The 15733-nt window shown below is 40.2% G+C and overlaps 1 protein-coding gene across 1 annotated transcript in view; it reads right to left on the reverse strand.

Annotated features, from left to right (window-relative positions):
• Positions 1–9268, reverse strand: part of LOC115822065 (AT-rich interactive domain-containing protein 5B) — a 39599-nt gene extending 30331 nt beyond the window's left edge. The window contains exons 1-4 of the mRNA XM_030785713.1: positions 9224–9268; positions 8793–8928; positions 8146–8400; positions 3419–3656 (exon numbers count right to left, since the gene is read on the reverse strand). Coding sequence (XP_030641573.1) covers positions 3419–3656; positions 8146–8400; positions 8793–8813 — 514 coding nt within the window. The 5' untranslated portion in view covers positions 8814–8928; positions 9224–9268. The remainder of the gene's footprint in view (positions 1–3418; positions 3657–8145; positions 8401–8792; positions 8929–9223) is intronic.
• Between the last annotated feature and the right edge of the window lie 6465 nt (positions 9269–15733).

The raw sequence follows: 15733 nt of genomic DNA on the forward strand, positions 1-15733 counted from the left end.
CCTTTATATGTGCTTGTGTCATGGCTACAGAAAACCAAAACTATTTGTATTTATATTGTCATGTATCATTGTGCATGATTATGAAAGTTTGAAGATCATCTGTTTTTACTTTGTCATCTTGCTGTTTTTGTGCATCTGCACATTAAGAACACACTGAGAGAAACATTCCCAGCACAATGACTTTCAGCTGAGCAACTATCTGCCAATTTTGAACCTTACTTGAAAACATGGTACACCACAACACGAGATACAATCACAACTTGAATTACAATCTGAGTGTACATCAGACTCCTTTTTATATCTAGCTACTAAACAGACCATAAATAAAAATCTTTATAAATGTCAAGTATATTCAGTCTGAAGCACTCCACTCCAAAGTAACAATATGGATGATCAAATCTTTCAGCAAATGAATTTTTCTACAACTCAGTTTTTCCTCCGATATTTCTCTAACCCCAAAGGATGCCTTCCCCTCTGTAAGAAACACTCTCATACATAACATCAAATTTACTTTTTCAGAGTGTATAATAACTTCATAACATAGGGCTGGGACACTGATCATAGGTTTAATAAAGAGTCTGCTAATAGTGCACCAATTGTACGCATTTTGCACCAATATCAGTGTTAAGCAAAATGCTCGTGCAAACATGCTGATGGAAATTATAAGCTACTATCAATAGAGAAAAAAGCCTGAATAACGATTGAGTGTTGGCCCATGTACCATATTTTGTGTGTGTGTGTGTGTGTGTGTGTGTGTGTGTGTGTGTGTGTGTGTGAGAGAGAGAGAGAGAGCTGCTGACTGTAGCATTTCGTAGTGGTGGATATAGTGTATTGTTTCCCCCACTTGCCGGAGTCACAGGATAAATAGTGATTACATCATCATCCCCTCTAGCTGTGGCAGTGTAACCTTGCGCAATCACTACCATCAGCTCACCGAGCAAGGGCTGCTGGATAATGACCTGAGTGCAAGAACTGAATCATCATTTTCACAAGTATCTCTCCCTCTATCTCTTATTTTTTTTCCCACAGTATACACAACCATTTTACTTATTTAATTTCAATTGATTCCCTCCCTCTCATTGTCTCTAGCGCACAAATTCACACACACACGCGCGCGCATACACGCACACACACGCACACACACACACGCACACACACACACACACACACATACATACACATACATACTCGGCATATCCTCTGTGGGACAGATGGAGACAGCTGTACATGCTTTATCTTGTACATTATTAAGTCTCATGTTGTCATTTGACCCAACAATAATACCTCCAAAAACAATACAGTCATTCTCTATTATTCTATAATAAAAATCCTTCATACTGTCTCATATGCCTGTTGTCTGTCAGCAAATACACTCATGTCCTCCAGAATAAACCTGAATCCACTGAAGTCTCTGGGAGGACTCTGGACTGTGGTCTATAGACCTAGTTGTATTGGGTGGATGATGTTCCATCAGCTGCTCCATGTATGCATGATAATGCCATTAGTCCTGCTGTGCCCTTGCCATTAACTTTACAGCTGCTCTGTGTAACTTTATATTTACAGAAGAACTTGATATTTACAGAATACTGCTTCATATAACAAAGTTACATGCAATGTAAATGTTTGTGGGTCATTATAAAATCATTCACAAAGCTATGACATCTGGATAAAATCAGCTATATGTACCCCATCAAATGAGAGGAAGTGAGGTCAGATCAAGTATCAACTGTGAAGTCACGCCATCCTTCACACTTATCACATTTATCAACATGAAACTGAGCTGATATAGGTTGTGCTACTATGGCTGTAGTGAGGGCTTTCTAACATTGACTGTGTTGGCCTTGATAAATATGACAGAAAAACTCTGTTTGTTTCATGTACAGACAACCTAATCTCAAAACAGTTTTCTAAAATTGTTCCATCATCCCATTATGAGCCAAACATCAGAACTGACCGTGGACTAAAAGCTCTGGGCTTGATCAATAAAGCAGACTAAAACTGTTGGGTTATTCATAATACTTTATGTCCATTCAAAGGGTGCATTTCTCTCTCTCTCTCTCTCTCTCTCTCTCTCTCTCTCTCCCTCTCTCTCTCTCTCTCTCTCTCTGTCTCTCATGTGTTGTGGTTATTGATTATTCTGCAGTTGTAATTGTGTTCTACTGAGAATACTCTGCATTATTGATTGTTTAATTTGGTGTGTGTATGAACAATTTACGCAATAGGAGACAGAAGGGCCCAAGGGCAAATAAACGCCCAAGAAAATTCCCTACACATAGAAAATTCCCTACATACACACACACACACACACACACACACACACATAACTGTGCCACTGCCAAGGCTCATGAATCAACATGATTACAGCACTATTAGATGACAAGAAACAGATTTGCCAAACAAAGTTTTCCTTCAGTACATAGATGGAGGATGAGGGGTGGCATGACTTACTGTATTAGTAACAAGAAAACAATACAGAATCTGGATATTTTCTTTTTTTCACCACAATCATTCAATCACATATGCTAAGCAAGGGGAAAATTCAGTTCTCAATGCAAAATGAATTTCACCATCTATTACATCAATGTGATCCAGCTCCTATAACCATGTATGAACAAACAGTTGAAATGGAAATATGCAGTTGTTCTTCAGCTGTTTAATGTGCAGACAAGAAGTTCCATATCCGTAGGCAGAGTATTACTCACACACACACAAACACGTACACACATTTACACAAGCAGACACACAGACACACTTTACGCTAGTACTACACACACATAATAATTTACGCAAGCAATGATTCATTCCAAATCTGACGCACATTATTAAAAGCAACTGATTTCACAAGTCCTCAAGTCTGTTATATCAATCTGCTGTGCAGAGCCAAATCTTACACAGCCTACAAAATCTACATGGAACCAAACTCCTGATCAAATGCTGAACACTAAATCTGGGTTTATATCAGCATAAAGGATCTGAGCAGAATACGACTGGAAAAACAAGAGCAACTAAACTGAACTAGAGCAACTTAGCTTACAATGGACTGGACATTTAACCCGTCATATGTCAGTGAGCATGAATTCCACATTCTCTTGATGACAATGTTCAGTAATTAACTTCAAAGCATGTTTTGCCACCTTGTTATCTGTTTCACCACACAGTGACTGTCATCCCTTTAAGTGGTTTAAAGTACTTATTAACTTCCTTCACTACTTTTTGCCTTCCATAAATATGAATATGAACAGTTATGAATGTGAATATGATTGAATTTAGAATAGAGTGTGGTCCATCAAGTAAAGTTAAAACCACGAACAACGGCAAACTGACAGAGAAAGGGTAAAGTGAGACCACATAGCGGGATGAATAGAAAGCAAGAGACTTCAAAGAAGAATGAGGAATGAAAGATGTATGTCGCTCTTACCGATCTGTGCCTTCTCTCTCTGGACATCTTTGAAGTTCAGGCCACTCGAGGGAGAGGGGTCTTTGCCCCTGTGGAGGTGAGGCCCATTGCCCCCATTGGTGTCCAGTTCTTTCAGGATGGGAACTTTGGAAGGCACTGTCTGCTTTCCCTGTGCCCATCCTGAAAAATCCCATACCGTCCATTTCACCAAGTCCTCTAACCGGAGAATCACTTTCTCTGATACTGCGATGACCTCATCCTAACAGAAGAGAGGATGGGAAGGGGGTTACAGTTTAGGAACAAGAAGAGTCAAAGGACTTCAGCTTTCAAGCAACAACAGTCTTGTATCCAGTGATGTGTCATATACTGTTCAAGTGTTTCTCAGTTTCTCAAATTTTTCAGTTTTTCAAAATCAGTTTTCAAGAAACACAAGAAATGTGTATATTTAAAAATACACTTTAACAATAGAGTAATAATGCAGTCATTTCCTCTGCGTTCAGTGTTTTAAAAAAATAAGAAAAAAAAAACCTTGTTAATACCATCAGCTAACACAATATTCAGACCATGATGAGAAAATGTGAGTGAAAACAAAGGGCAGGTCTCGTTACTCGGAGTTCCAACAGTGCTATCGCTCTGTGCAAAGGTGTTTGGTTGGTGTTTTGTAGCACTGATGGACTGAACAGTGTTTCCATTTTGGGAGGAAAGAATTGTTATCCCACAAGCAAAGGCAGCAGATTGCTGCTGAGTTTGGAAATCTGGTCTGCACATGTGACTGTCAGAACAAGACCTAGACACGTTTAGAAATATTGAAACACATACATATAAAGAGGGAGAGTGGTGGGGGAAGAAAAAGAGACCCAAACACACAAAGTATAACACTTTATGATTCTCTGGTGGTTGGTCTGTCAGCCTACCCATCACTTAATAACTCTGAATCTTAGAGCATTTTACACTCACACAGTAACAGACAATGGGAATTTCATATTTCCTCATCACATCTGTATCAGAGTCTTCCAGTAAAATGTAGTGAAATGTAGAAACCGATTACTGAGAATAACAATGGGAGTGTCAAACTGTTCAATGTTCCTGAATAATCATTTTCAAGGATTTCACAATACAGCTTCACAGTGCTTACTGGAACACTATCCTAAAATGACGACAATTACTGTCATGAATTATACTGTGGTCACATCACCATATATCCCCAAGGAAACAATGCTTTCATTTAAATAAACAGGATGTTTCTTTGCAGTGGTTTTGACAGGTCAATTGCAGACATGTTCTGGGGAATCAAAAGAGGGTAGAACAGCTAAGCAACAGCCAGATTCTTCTAATACAAATTATCTGATGCTGCGTATTTCTCAAATAATCATCCACCGGTTGATGTTATCGGTTAACCGATAATAATATAAAACCACTGACATCCTACATATTTACTAGTACACAGGCTTAACTTAATGATAGCTTACACATTGCTCATGTAATTGTTTAGGGGGTAATTTTTCTATTTGTTAAATAAAATACTGAAATCTCAAATTCATTCAAATAAATGATATCACTGCCTTATAATGTGATTGCATTCTCATTAAAGCCTACATTAATGCTTGAAAAACTCTTGGCAAGATTCTTGCATTTGTTATTGTTTAACTCTGTGAAAATATCAGTATGCATGTTTGCACAATGATACAAAATGAGAGCGTGAGAACATAAGAATACATTCATTCATTCATTCATTCATGTGACATTCATATTGCATGTCTGGGTTAACTCTGAGTACCTGAGGTGTACTGAGGTATGGTAATGATGCAATTCTTATGAGAAATCCAAAAATCTGTCAATAATTTACACTCGTACATAGAAAGACAGGTAGAAGCTCAAGGGCAATACCCACATGCTGTGGAGGAGATAATCCCTCCTCCTGCCTCTGACAAAAATTCCTAGCAATGTTCAAGCTACTGCTATGAAATTCTATGGAAAAGAATGGACAAGAATCTTAATGTGATCCAACTTCAAGAGAAAAGCTAATGGCCTGATTCCAAGGACAGATGCACTATCTTACAGCTGTGTACACTACAAACATCAACGTTTTCATCAAAACTCAGATACAAAAAGATAACTGTGATCCAAAGTGGGGAAGTTAGGTTCACATCTACCACATGGGTTGACATGACAAAACAATTTATATAAATACAGTTGTGACAGTCACTCGGCCAGGTCATAATTTCAAAGTTCAGTTAGTTATCTAATAACCAAGATTCACAAAGGTACTGAGAACACTTACAAGTTACATTAAATGACTGAATCTAAGCTAACTGGACTGAATTTGCAGCTTGAAATACAGCCATTGTCAAAATTCAACTGGGTCGTCATCATTCAAATAAGTACTGAAATGAAATGCATGGGTAAGCAATTAACTTGACAACAGAACAGCTTGTTATGTTGACACTATTAAGTGGTAACAGGTTTCGTACAACCTACGCAGAAAAAATTACAATTGGAAAACAGTGTACTCTGCAGCCAAACATCTCTTTGTTTAACATCAAAGTCATTAGTCTCTGTCAGTGAAGAATTAGGCCAAGGGAATCAGCTTCTAGAGTACAAAAAGTACACTCAAACATTTTTTTTTTCATTTTATCTTTAAGAATGGACAGCTTTAATCGTCACCACTGTTCCTGTGTGTCTATTACCTCCAAGTGACTTCACTGGAGTGCAGGGGATTTCTGGGACAAATAGTCATCACACACAGAACATAGCCTGCTGCGTAATGATTAACCAAAAGCAAAACATCTGTCTTGTAACTGACTTTGCATTATTAATACTCTAAGATCCTGGAATGTACTGTAATGTTATACTGTAAACAAACTTACACAGGCTGGCCTTAATCCATGGCACAAAAACTAATTGTGAACACCATTTCATGAAATGCAGTGTGACATTTCTGTCCTATGTTCATTCACAAAATTGAAACACTGCGTTGTGTCAGAAACAGAAGCTTGTGAAAATATTCAAAAAGATGTTTTGTGGATGGGGTCTCTCCCAACTGAAGGACTGGAGTTATGCCAGTTTACCAATGTACACGTAAATGTACATGTAAATGTGAGCAAAATTGCTCAAATTGCCAACAGCTGCCTTATTGGTCTAAAAATCTAGGAACATTAACCCCAGCTGCACAGTTAGATTGCCCTTTCGATTATCCATAAAGACACAACATTCCTTTGTATTGCAGTCAATAAAGCAGAAATGATTATGACGTTCTCTAGATTTCCAGCCATATAAGAAAGTAAACGATTTTCAAAGCTATTAACTAACTTTCTAAACTGCAGCATGAAGGCCGGGAGGGGGGTGGGGGTAACATTTTTCATCCTGCTTAAACCCTCGCAATGCCACATCGGGCAAATAGCTGCTCACTGGTGCGTAAACTCGCTTTCGGTCAATACCTATACAGACGTTGCTATCTTGCCGTGCAAAAGGGAAAAACTGGCATTTAACTGGCGCAAAGGTCAAATAAAGAACCTGCATCCCGCGAAATGAAAATATGATTGCTCAATCAAGGGCGAGCAGACATAGGAAATTCACTAATCGCTAAGCAACTTCGTGTATCTGCATAGGTAAACAGAGAGCAAACTGGGTTTGTTTTCGCGGTATGACAGTTCTTTGCAGTGGGAAACATTCCTAGTCCAATATTTCACTACAACATTTGTTTCTTATTTTCTAAGAAGCCTTTGAGGCTTAAATGTTACCCCTGGAACCTTTTTCTTTATTCGTATACGCATTTACTAAATCTGTTTTTGTGTAACCGCCTCTTATTATTGTAATCAGTACATTAATGTATTGCATACCTATTTATTGCATTATTTTCCTTGTAGCAGTATAAGTTATTTAAGGTGAGATGGTTAAATAACCAGTTACTGTGCCCATACATGCGTGTTCCCCTATCCTATTAATATTAATTATCTACCAATAGCCTACTCAGTAACATCACCAGAATAATCTTGAAATCGGAGAGACCTCCCTCGGCCCAGCCCCCTCCCTCGAAAAGTATTTTAGTCACCTCTTGTGTCACAGTAACATCTGGACACAGTAAATTACGGTTAACAAGATCATTGCTCGCTTAAATTGTGATGTGAGTAGCCTAGTAGGCTATGTCCCTCTGCACCGGGCGTGTCGTAAATGTTGACTGATTGCATAGCTATGTAAAATCGCTTCAACCTTGGCAAACAAGTTAATTTCTCTTATCCAGCAGTTGCATTGTTCAGTATGTAGTATCTTGTCACACAGGGGGCATTTATTCACAGAATCTGTAAACCCGATTACCAATTTTCAGCGAGAAGCACGGGGATAACATTGTTTAATTCTTAACAGCTGTGAAGAAATACAGACACCTTCAGCGCCCCCATTCCCCTTGTAAATAGAACAACCGCGTGCAGCGCTCGGGGCCAAAGAGCGCAACGTAATTCCAGTCGGAAAAATACTCCCATACACTAGTGTCATCCCAGATGACAAATCGTCCTAGATCACAAGGATAGCCATGGCCACCTTCACAAACCATAAGACTCAATCGATACGATTCATAATGTTAAACCCGCCCTGCTTCACTTGAGCGACACTAGCTATAAAGAATACGTGTTCGCTCGAGGGTCATCGCATGTGCTATTGACATCACTGTAAAATAATGAGCACGCGGTTTAATGCCCTGCGCTATGCCAACTTTCAGATAAGCCTATCTAGGAAACAGAGCGGCTAATCACCTCTCCGTGACTGACATTTCTTCCATTTGGGGTGTCCTCGGGAAGAAAGTAAAGTTTGGAACTGGATAAAAGTTGCTGGGTCGTTCGCTCTTCCCACAGCAGCTGGAGCTCTGCTATGCAAATAGGATCCCCAGGCTGACATCTGACAAGGAAAAAATCTCCCAGGGACAAGATCCTTGTTCGGCCGTCCCGGTGAAACCTAAAAGCTTTGTAGAAAACGTACGGTCCATGTAGACCGCAGGACGAGCCTACCCACTGAAATAAAAAAAAAAAAATAATAATAAATAGGCAGAATTACACAGTTGCGACAAACCATTTATGTCATAACTAAATACAGTTTCTATAAATACAACTTCAAATGCCCAACTTAAAATATCCCATAGCCACAATGCGGTACTGTATCAATGAAAAAATAACTACCTTTTGATGGAAAGTAAAATATAACAATCTCTGGTTTTATATATATATATATATATATATATATATATATATATGTGTGTGTGTGTGTGTGTGTGTGTGTGTGTATGTATGTATGTGCTGGGCATAGTTAAATATGATTATGATTATGTACTACGCCTAGGCTACAGCGTCTTCTTTAAAACTATTAAAAAGCTTAGATTAAAAAAAATCTATGAAGATAATATTACCTTGAGTGAGTTGGGCTCCATCTCGACGCTCTGAATTGATTAAATTCTACATTCTCTCCAAACTTGTTGGCTTGAATGGATCGCAAAAGGTCCTTTCAGAGCACAACATTTCCTCCTTCGAAATATCACCTATATGCTAACAAAACGAAGAGCAGAACGAGTGAGTTGGGTAAAAATAACGTGCGATGCGTCGCAACAGTTACAAGCGACAAGAAAATTGATTCGAAAATGGATAGAACTGTACATCATTTTTTACATTACCTGGACAAACATAATCTATACAATTCAAAAGTGAATTAATGCGTTTCAGTCATATTTTCAAATTCACGGGGAGCTGAAAAATATAAATGACTGATTTATAATCACACGAATTTCAAGCTCTAGAAGTACAATACTGTCAATATTCTCGTTGCCTTAGAGCGGTTACTTACTTTAATACGAACACCACCCTTTAAGGACCTGTGTAAAGGACGTCTGTATGTAGAACAGAGAGAACATTTCCTGCAGTGTTGCGGGAGCGCGCGTCATATTTGTTCCGCGAATGCGTGTAACAGTGTTTGATCTTGACTTTAGGCATTACCTAATCCAAAACATATTTGTTTAATATTCAGAGCAAGACATGCCCCAAGCGAGATGTATACAGTGCAAGGAACAGCTTTTGTCTCAACGCTAATGTTGTTCGTCTACACGAATACAGGGAAACCATGATATCCGTTTAAATTTGGCAAAGTTGGCAATAAATATATGAACAGGCGTCACGAGACAGCACGCTGTGCTGCAGGGACTCCGCGAAACCTATTGTTAGACGCGTTGAAGCTATAGACATATTTACAGGGCGATCATAACAGACATTTTGCTGTACTGTTGAATTAAAAAATTCCACATAACAAAACTGACTTTTCAAAACATGCCTACACAAAGGGTAGATCAAGGAAATAACTTGGTCTGCGTGAGATAAGCATTTATAATGCCTTAGAGCAAAGCAGAAACCACATTTTAAAGAAACAATACCACTGACATCTCAAAATATATTCTGCCAGTTAAACAAGCGTTTTAAACTCTTAATTACCTGTCAACAGATTTATATACTATGTTGTCTAAAATAAATAAAGTTTTGTATTGCGAGGAAATATTCCCCGCAAGGACAAATATTTGTCTAAAATATATTCGACAATCTATTTGGTTTGTTGCAACACAGGCTATTGAAGCTTGTCGCTAGTGGTTTGTTGTACTCGATTGTGCGCCTCTGGCGGGCGTAAGCGAAAGCGCTCTGCTCCTTAAAACGGAAGAGCTAATGGCAGAGAATCGCTCTTTTCCAGTCATAACTAAATTTCAGTTGTTAAAACCCCCCAGGCTGTTGACTCTGTTGATTATACATTTAGCGGGATAATTTTACAAAAGACTATCCATGATTCCATTGTCAGTCAATGAAAAGACTAATATTTCTATATGATCATGTCATATATTAAATTGCATCTCTTTAGCAACGAGAGAATTCAAGCATGTGTAACCACCCAAGGCATCATCAATCAACCCCTCATCCTCTGCACCCAGCATGTGAGAAATACAAGCAGACAGGTACTGTGACAATTACAGGGATGCAAAAAAATAATATAATTATAGCTCCAGTTAAAAAAAAACAAGTCTTCAGAAATGTCTGTGAAACACAACAAAGCAATACAGAGCATCATACATCAAATTCATTTACAGCTGACTATAATCAGAACCTGGGTAGGACATGTAAAGCTCCATTGATATATAACGGTGATATACATATCCCTTACAGAGATTACCAAAGAATAAATCAGAGACATTGTGGGATCACAAAAATAAAACACAACATTTTTTCATTTGTAGCTAGTAGGGTGCCCAACGAGATACAAGACAGGACAAGAACTGGAATAAACATGTTCAGAATGTCTTTGTCTGAGGGCTTTTTTCCCTCTTGTTACTGTTCTATGTTTAATTTCCCAAAATTTCACAACAAGCTACATGAAACACTGTGTGAATAGAATGGTTAAATTGTTTTCACAAAGCACTCTGGTACCTACATATGCAAAACCAAATGATTCACTGAATAGAGTAATGCATGAGAGACTGCTTGATGATTTATAGTCTGCATGTAAAGACCTGAATTAAAGTATTAATTATATCCCTATGAGTTCATTTATTCTGCATAATTGGCCTGAGGATACTAATTTGCATAGAAATGCTGTTCTTAGAAACTGATCTGAAGCAGAGAACAGCATTCACAGAGTGTATTTAGATATGGTGGATTGAAATCCTATAGTGTAGTCCATAATTTAAATTCATCCACTGCAGTATGTTTATTTGCATTCATCATGAGTGCCTGATGCAGTCGATGGAGATTTCATTACACATTACAATGAATAAAAAACAGAAACTTTGACAGAGCAGATCAGTTTAGTATGAGGATATTAGTATGAGAGCTATTCAGTAGATTTCCACTGTTCTGGAAACATTTAGCTTGAATCAGGGAGTGAAGAATACCTCATACATGTTATGGTTAGTGTTTCTTTTATCATTGTGTAGGATGAATGTTTGCTCACTTTAGTACTGGCTGAAAACAATGAGTACAGGCCTGGGAAAGGCAGAGTGAGGGGAAAAAGTATATGTGATGTGTAACCACAGAAAGAATAAAATGACAAAAGAAAAATTTAAGCAGGTCTGTAATGGCACAAAGATGTTTATCATACTGATAAACCAACAGTACAAGTTTCTGTCTGTTTACTGAGGTATTCACTGCACTGATTGAAGGGTATTAAAAAAATTTTTTCTACTCTATTAGATCTCTGTTGTCTAATTATTTACAGAACACAGACTCGACAGTGCCACTGACAGGAGGAGCATAGTAGGGCACATGCAATGCAGATCAATGCAAAGATTAGCATTCATTGCTCATATGTGCTGGTCCAAGATGAGCTTCCCCTACCACAGTCCCAACCTGAAACATCATAAGACAAAACAATCAGGGACATCTATGACCCAAACCATTATATCCACTGAACAATCCTAATGTCACAAGCACTTATGAATGTATGTTGTTTGGTAAAACAACACCCATAAACATCTCAATCTATGGTCAACCTATGGTCAACCTACGATCATCTTGGGTAACTTCAAATTGCCACAGTCAAAACAACTCAAACTGAAACAAAACAATATGTTCTCCTCACAGAGGAAATGGATGTCATTAAAACTTTAACAGCATTAATGATGAGTATTAAATGTGATGATATTTCCATTGTACACACTTCCTGATATGTTTGTCAGTGCTGTCAGACATTTCCAGTAAGGGGAAAAAGAGACAGACAATTGAGTATACTATTCAGAGCTCACATATAATGACAAATTCTCTCCAGAACAATGCCTTTAATTGATGAAACACCCCCATGTTATCGCTTATTAGCCAAAAAGTTTGCCAAGAAGAGACGTGAATTTTGACTGTAGTAGCACGAGCTCTTGCCCTTTTTTTTCATAGGCACATAATGTGGGTGGGGGTTGGGGGGGGGGTCCCCCTCTTATCATACAAGCCTGCAAAGGTTAAACAAAGAGGTTTCATGGAGGCAACAGTGTGTCCATTGTACTGTGTTTGTTCTATTTTTAAATGGCTAATGAGTTCTTTATGGTTAAATGTCAGATCTTTGAAACAAATAGGAACGTTCTATCAAACAGTTTGCATCATTGATGGTAGATGGAATATCTTTGGTGTCTGAGAATTAAAATGGCTATGATTTATTCACCCACCAGTCGGTTGTAATTTGAATGAACAACCAGGTTCTTGAAATCCCCACTGTTCTGCCACTGCCATTTCACCATATGTATGCTGTGCTCAAAAATATCAGTGTCACATTACAAAGACAGTCAACACTCTTTTGTGCCAGACTGATACTCGTTATTCACTTTGGTGATAAAAAGTATCCAGTGGCCTAAATAGTTCTCCTGTCCTGGCCTTCCTAATGGAGGCTTCAGATGGACACTAGCTAAAAGTAACTGTCAAGCATAGAGTATGCCTCTGAACTTGCTAGCTATCTATGTTAACCCTCTTAAAAGAAAGGCCAAAAGCCAAAGAAAGTCAAAAGATTCAACAGTTGATAAAAAAAGACATATATCTGTGTTGTATATATTGCCATAAAAAAAATCATATGATGGAATCTCTTGGAGAAGAATGGTACCACACCCCCAACAGATATTTCCCCCAATACACATTTGAACATATTCCATGGCATATGATGGCCTAGTTTCTTTTGGTGTTTCTTGTATTTTGGCAGTTGGTGCTAATCCCTGTCCTACTGAACACAAGGCACAATAGTATATATATATCTATCCACATTTTATCCATGTCTCTAGCAAAAGAGAGAGATGACCAGCTTTGAACACTCCAGAGTTCAATTAGAAAAGCATACTTTTGACATCAGTATGTGTTGAATCATTACAAGAAGTAATAAAACAAACCAACTTTGAAGAAAGGCAAAACGATTTAGTGGTAGTAATACCAAATACAAACAAAAAGTGCTCAAGCATGAATGATCAACAGAAATGTTCCTATGAGAGAAAACAAAATTCAAGGAAATATGAGAGTACATTTGCTCATTAAGGTAACCAGTCAGCTTGCACAAGGAGCTGTCATGCAAGTAATTTGACAAGACTGAATCACTGTCTTAGCAAACCAGCACAACACACTGCATCAGCATAAGAAAACACAAAGAGAACTACAAGGGAGGCCGACACAACGTCAGAAACAAAGAATGAAAGCAACACAAACAGTTGATATTCAGTTTAGATGCATTCCATCCAACTATCTCGTGGAATGACAGACGCATTGCATGAGACAGAGTATTAGGAGCTTGCTAAAACAGAGATGATGAATACATCTCTGTCATGCTAACCACTCAAGAATTTAAACAACCAATAATAAAAATCTTGACATCAGGCAAACCCGCTGGTGCCACAGTCAACCACTTGAAGAGAACAAGGCGGTCACAGCTGCAACAGCCAGAGGCAAATCCAGGAAACAGCAACTACAAAAGCCCTTGAGGAATTACAGTTGACACCTCACCACTCCTCCAATACTAGTTGTCACAGCTCAGAGAAATTGACATACAGTCACAAGAACCCGATCATGTTTTAAACTCCTAAAATATTGTGAAAGTGTCTGACTGATGATGATGATGATGATGATAATGATGATGACGATGATGACGATGACGATGATGACGACGATGATGATGATGGTGGGGGTGATGTTGTTGATGATGAAGATGGTGGTGGTGTTGGGGAGTCTTTGGATTCCCCATTTCATCCTTCTACAGCTCCACTGCAGCCTGTAGTATTGTCACAACCTGCACCGCCATTTTGGACTTTCAATGGATGTGGCGGCACAGAATAGACGGAGGCAATGTTGACGACAGGACGGCGACCAGGAGGTGATCTCTTTATCGGACCATGAGATGCTGGGGTTGTGACGCTGGAGCCAGGGAAGACCGAGGATGAGGGGGTAAGTTGATGATGGGAGAACGAGAAGCTGGATGTCCTCTCGATGGAACACCCCCACGGTGAGTTGAACTGAGGTGGTGATGTGGGTGACCAAACCACTTCCCACGGGGAGGCCGTCGAGAGCATGGATGGACACGGAGGTGGACAGACAGTGCAGTGGTATGTGGAGAGTCCGGACCAGGGAACGGCTGATGAAATTTCCTGCCGCCCCCGAATCTAGCAGGGCTGTAAGAGAGAGGGAAGAATCACCGCAGCGCACCGTCACGGGAAGTAGGAAAGGCTGGGCAGACATGAGGAAGGAGGAAGCGCTTACCTCATGGCGTGGGGCTGTGCTCCTGGGGAGCGCTCCTCTCCCACTCTCACGTGGACGGACCGGCCTAATTGGGCAGCTGGGAACCAGATGACCTCCCTCTCCGCAGTAGAGACACAGACCCTGCTCGATCCGGCGACGACGTTCTCGGACGGTAAGATGGGTGCTGCCTACTTCCATGGGTTCGGGCTCGGAGTGTGGACGGGAAGGGATGGGCAGTCTGGTGACTCCGGAAGTGCGACGGCGCTCCTGCAGCAGGCGATCCAATCGGATGGAGAGAGCCATGAGAGAGTCCAGACCCAGGTTTTCATCGCGGCAGGCTAACTCCATTTGTAGGTCTTCTCTTAGTCCACGGCGGTAGATAGAACACAGGGCTGACTCGTTCCACCCACTGGCGGCGGCAGCGATGCGGAAGGACAGGGAGTAGTCAGCTGCTGAGTCGGTACTCTGGGTGAGTTGGAGCAGCCGCTCTCCAACCTCCCTGCCCTCTGCAGGGTGGTCAAACACAGCACAGAAGAGACCCTCGAAGCGCGCATAGGTCGCCACCTCTTCTCCCCTTCGCTCCCAAACAGCGGTAGCCCACTGCAGGGCTTTTCCCGTCAACAGATTGATGATTGTCGAAATTTTCGTCTCATCTGGAAAAGAAGGGTGTTGAGCGAAATATAATTGACATTGGGTTATGAAGCCACGACAACCTGAAGGTGTGCCATCGTAATGGAGAGGGAGTTTCACAGGTGAATCCTGGAGACGGAGAGGTTCAACCGTGGGCGCTGGAGGGCGTACTGGGGCAGGAGGAGGAGGAGGCGGCGTGACAGTAAGTCGCTCCAGGTGGCGCATTACCTCACCCAGGGTAGTGCGAAGATGTACGAGCTCGCGCTGTTGGTCCGCTACCACCTGGCTGAGGGGTGGCCTCGGCGAGGATGCTCCGCAGGGGTCTGGACTCTCGTCCATGGGGAGAGGAATCTCCGCTGCGTCCATGTGCTGGCGAAGTCTTCTGTAACGAATCACCAATGGGAGGACGCAAGTGCAGAGTTGCAGGTTTAATATCCAAAAGAGTATGAAAGATACAAGAAAGTAACAAACGAACAAAGTACTAGAATAAGCAAAGGATTTA

Source organism: Chanos chanos, chromosome 10 (assembly GCF_902362185.1).
Source record: "Chanos chanos chromosome 10, fChaCha1.1, whole genome shotgun sequence".
NCBI classification, from domain to species: Eukaryota; Metazoa; Chordata; class Actinopteri; order Gonorynchiformes; family Chanidae; genus Chanos; species Chanos chanos.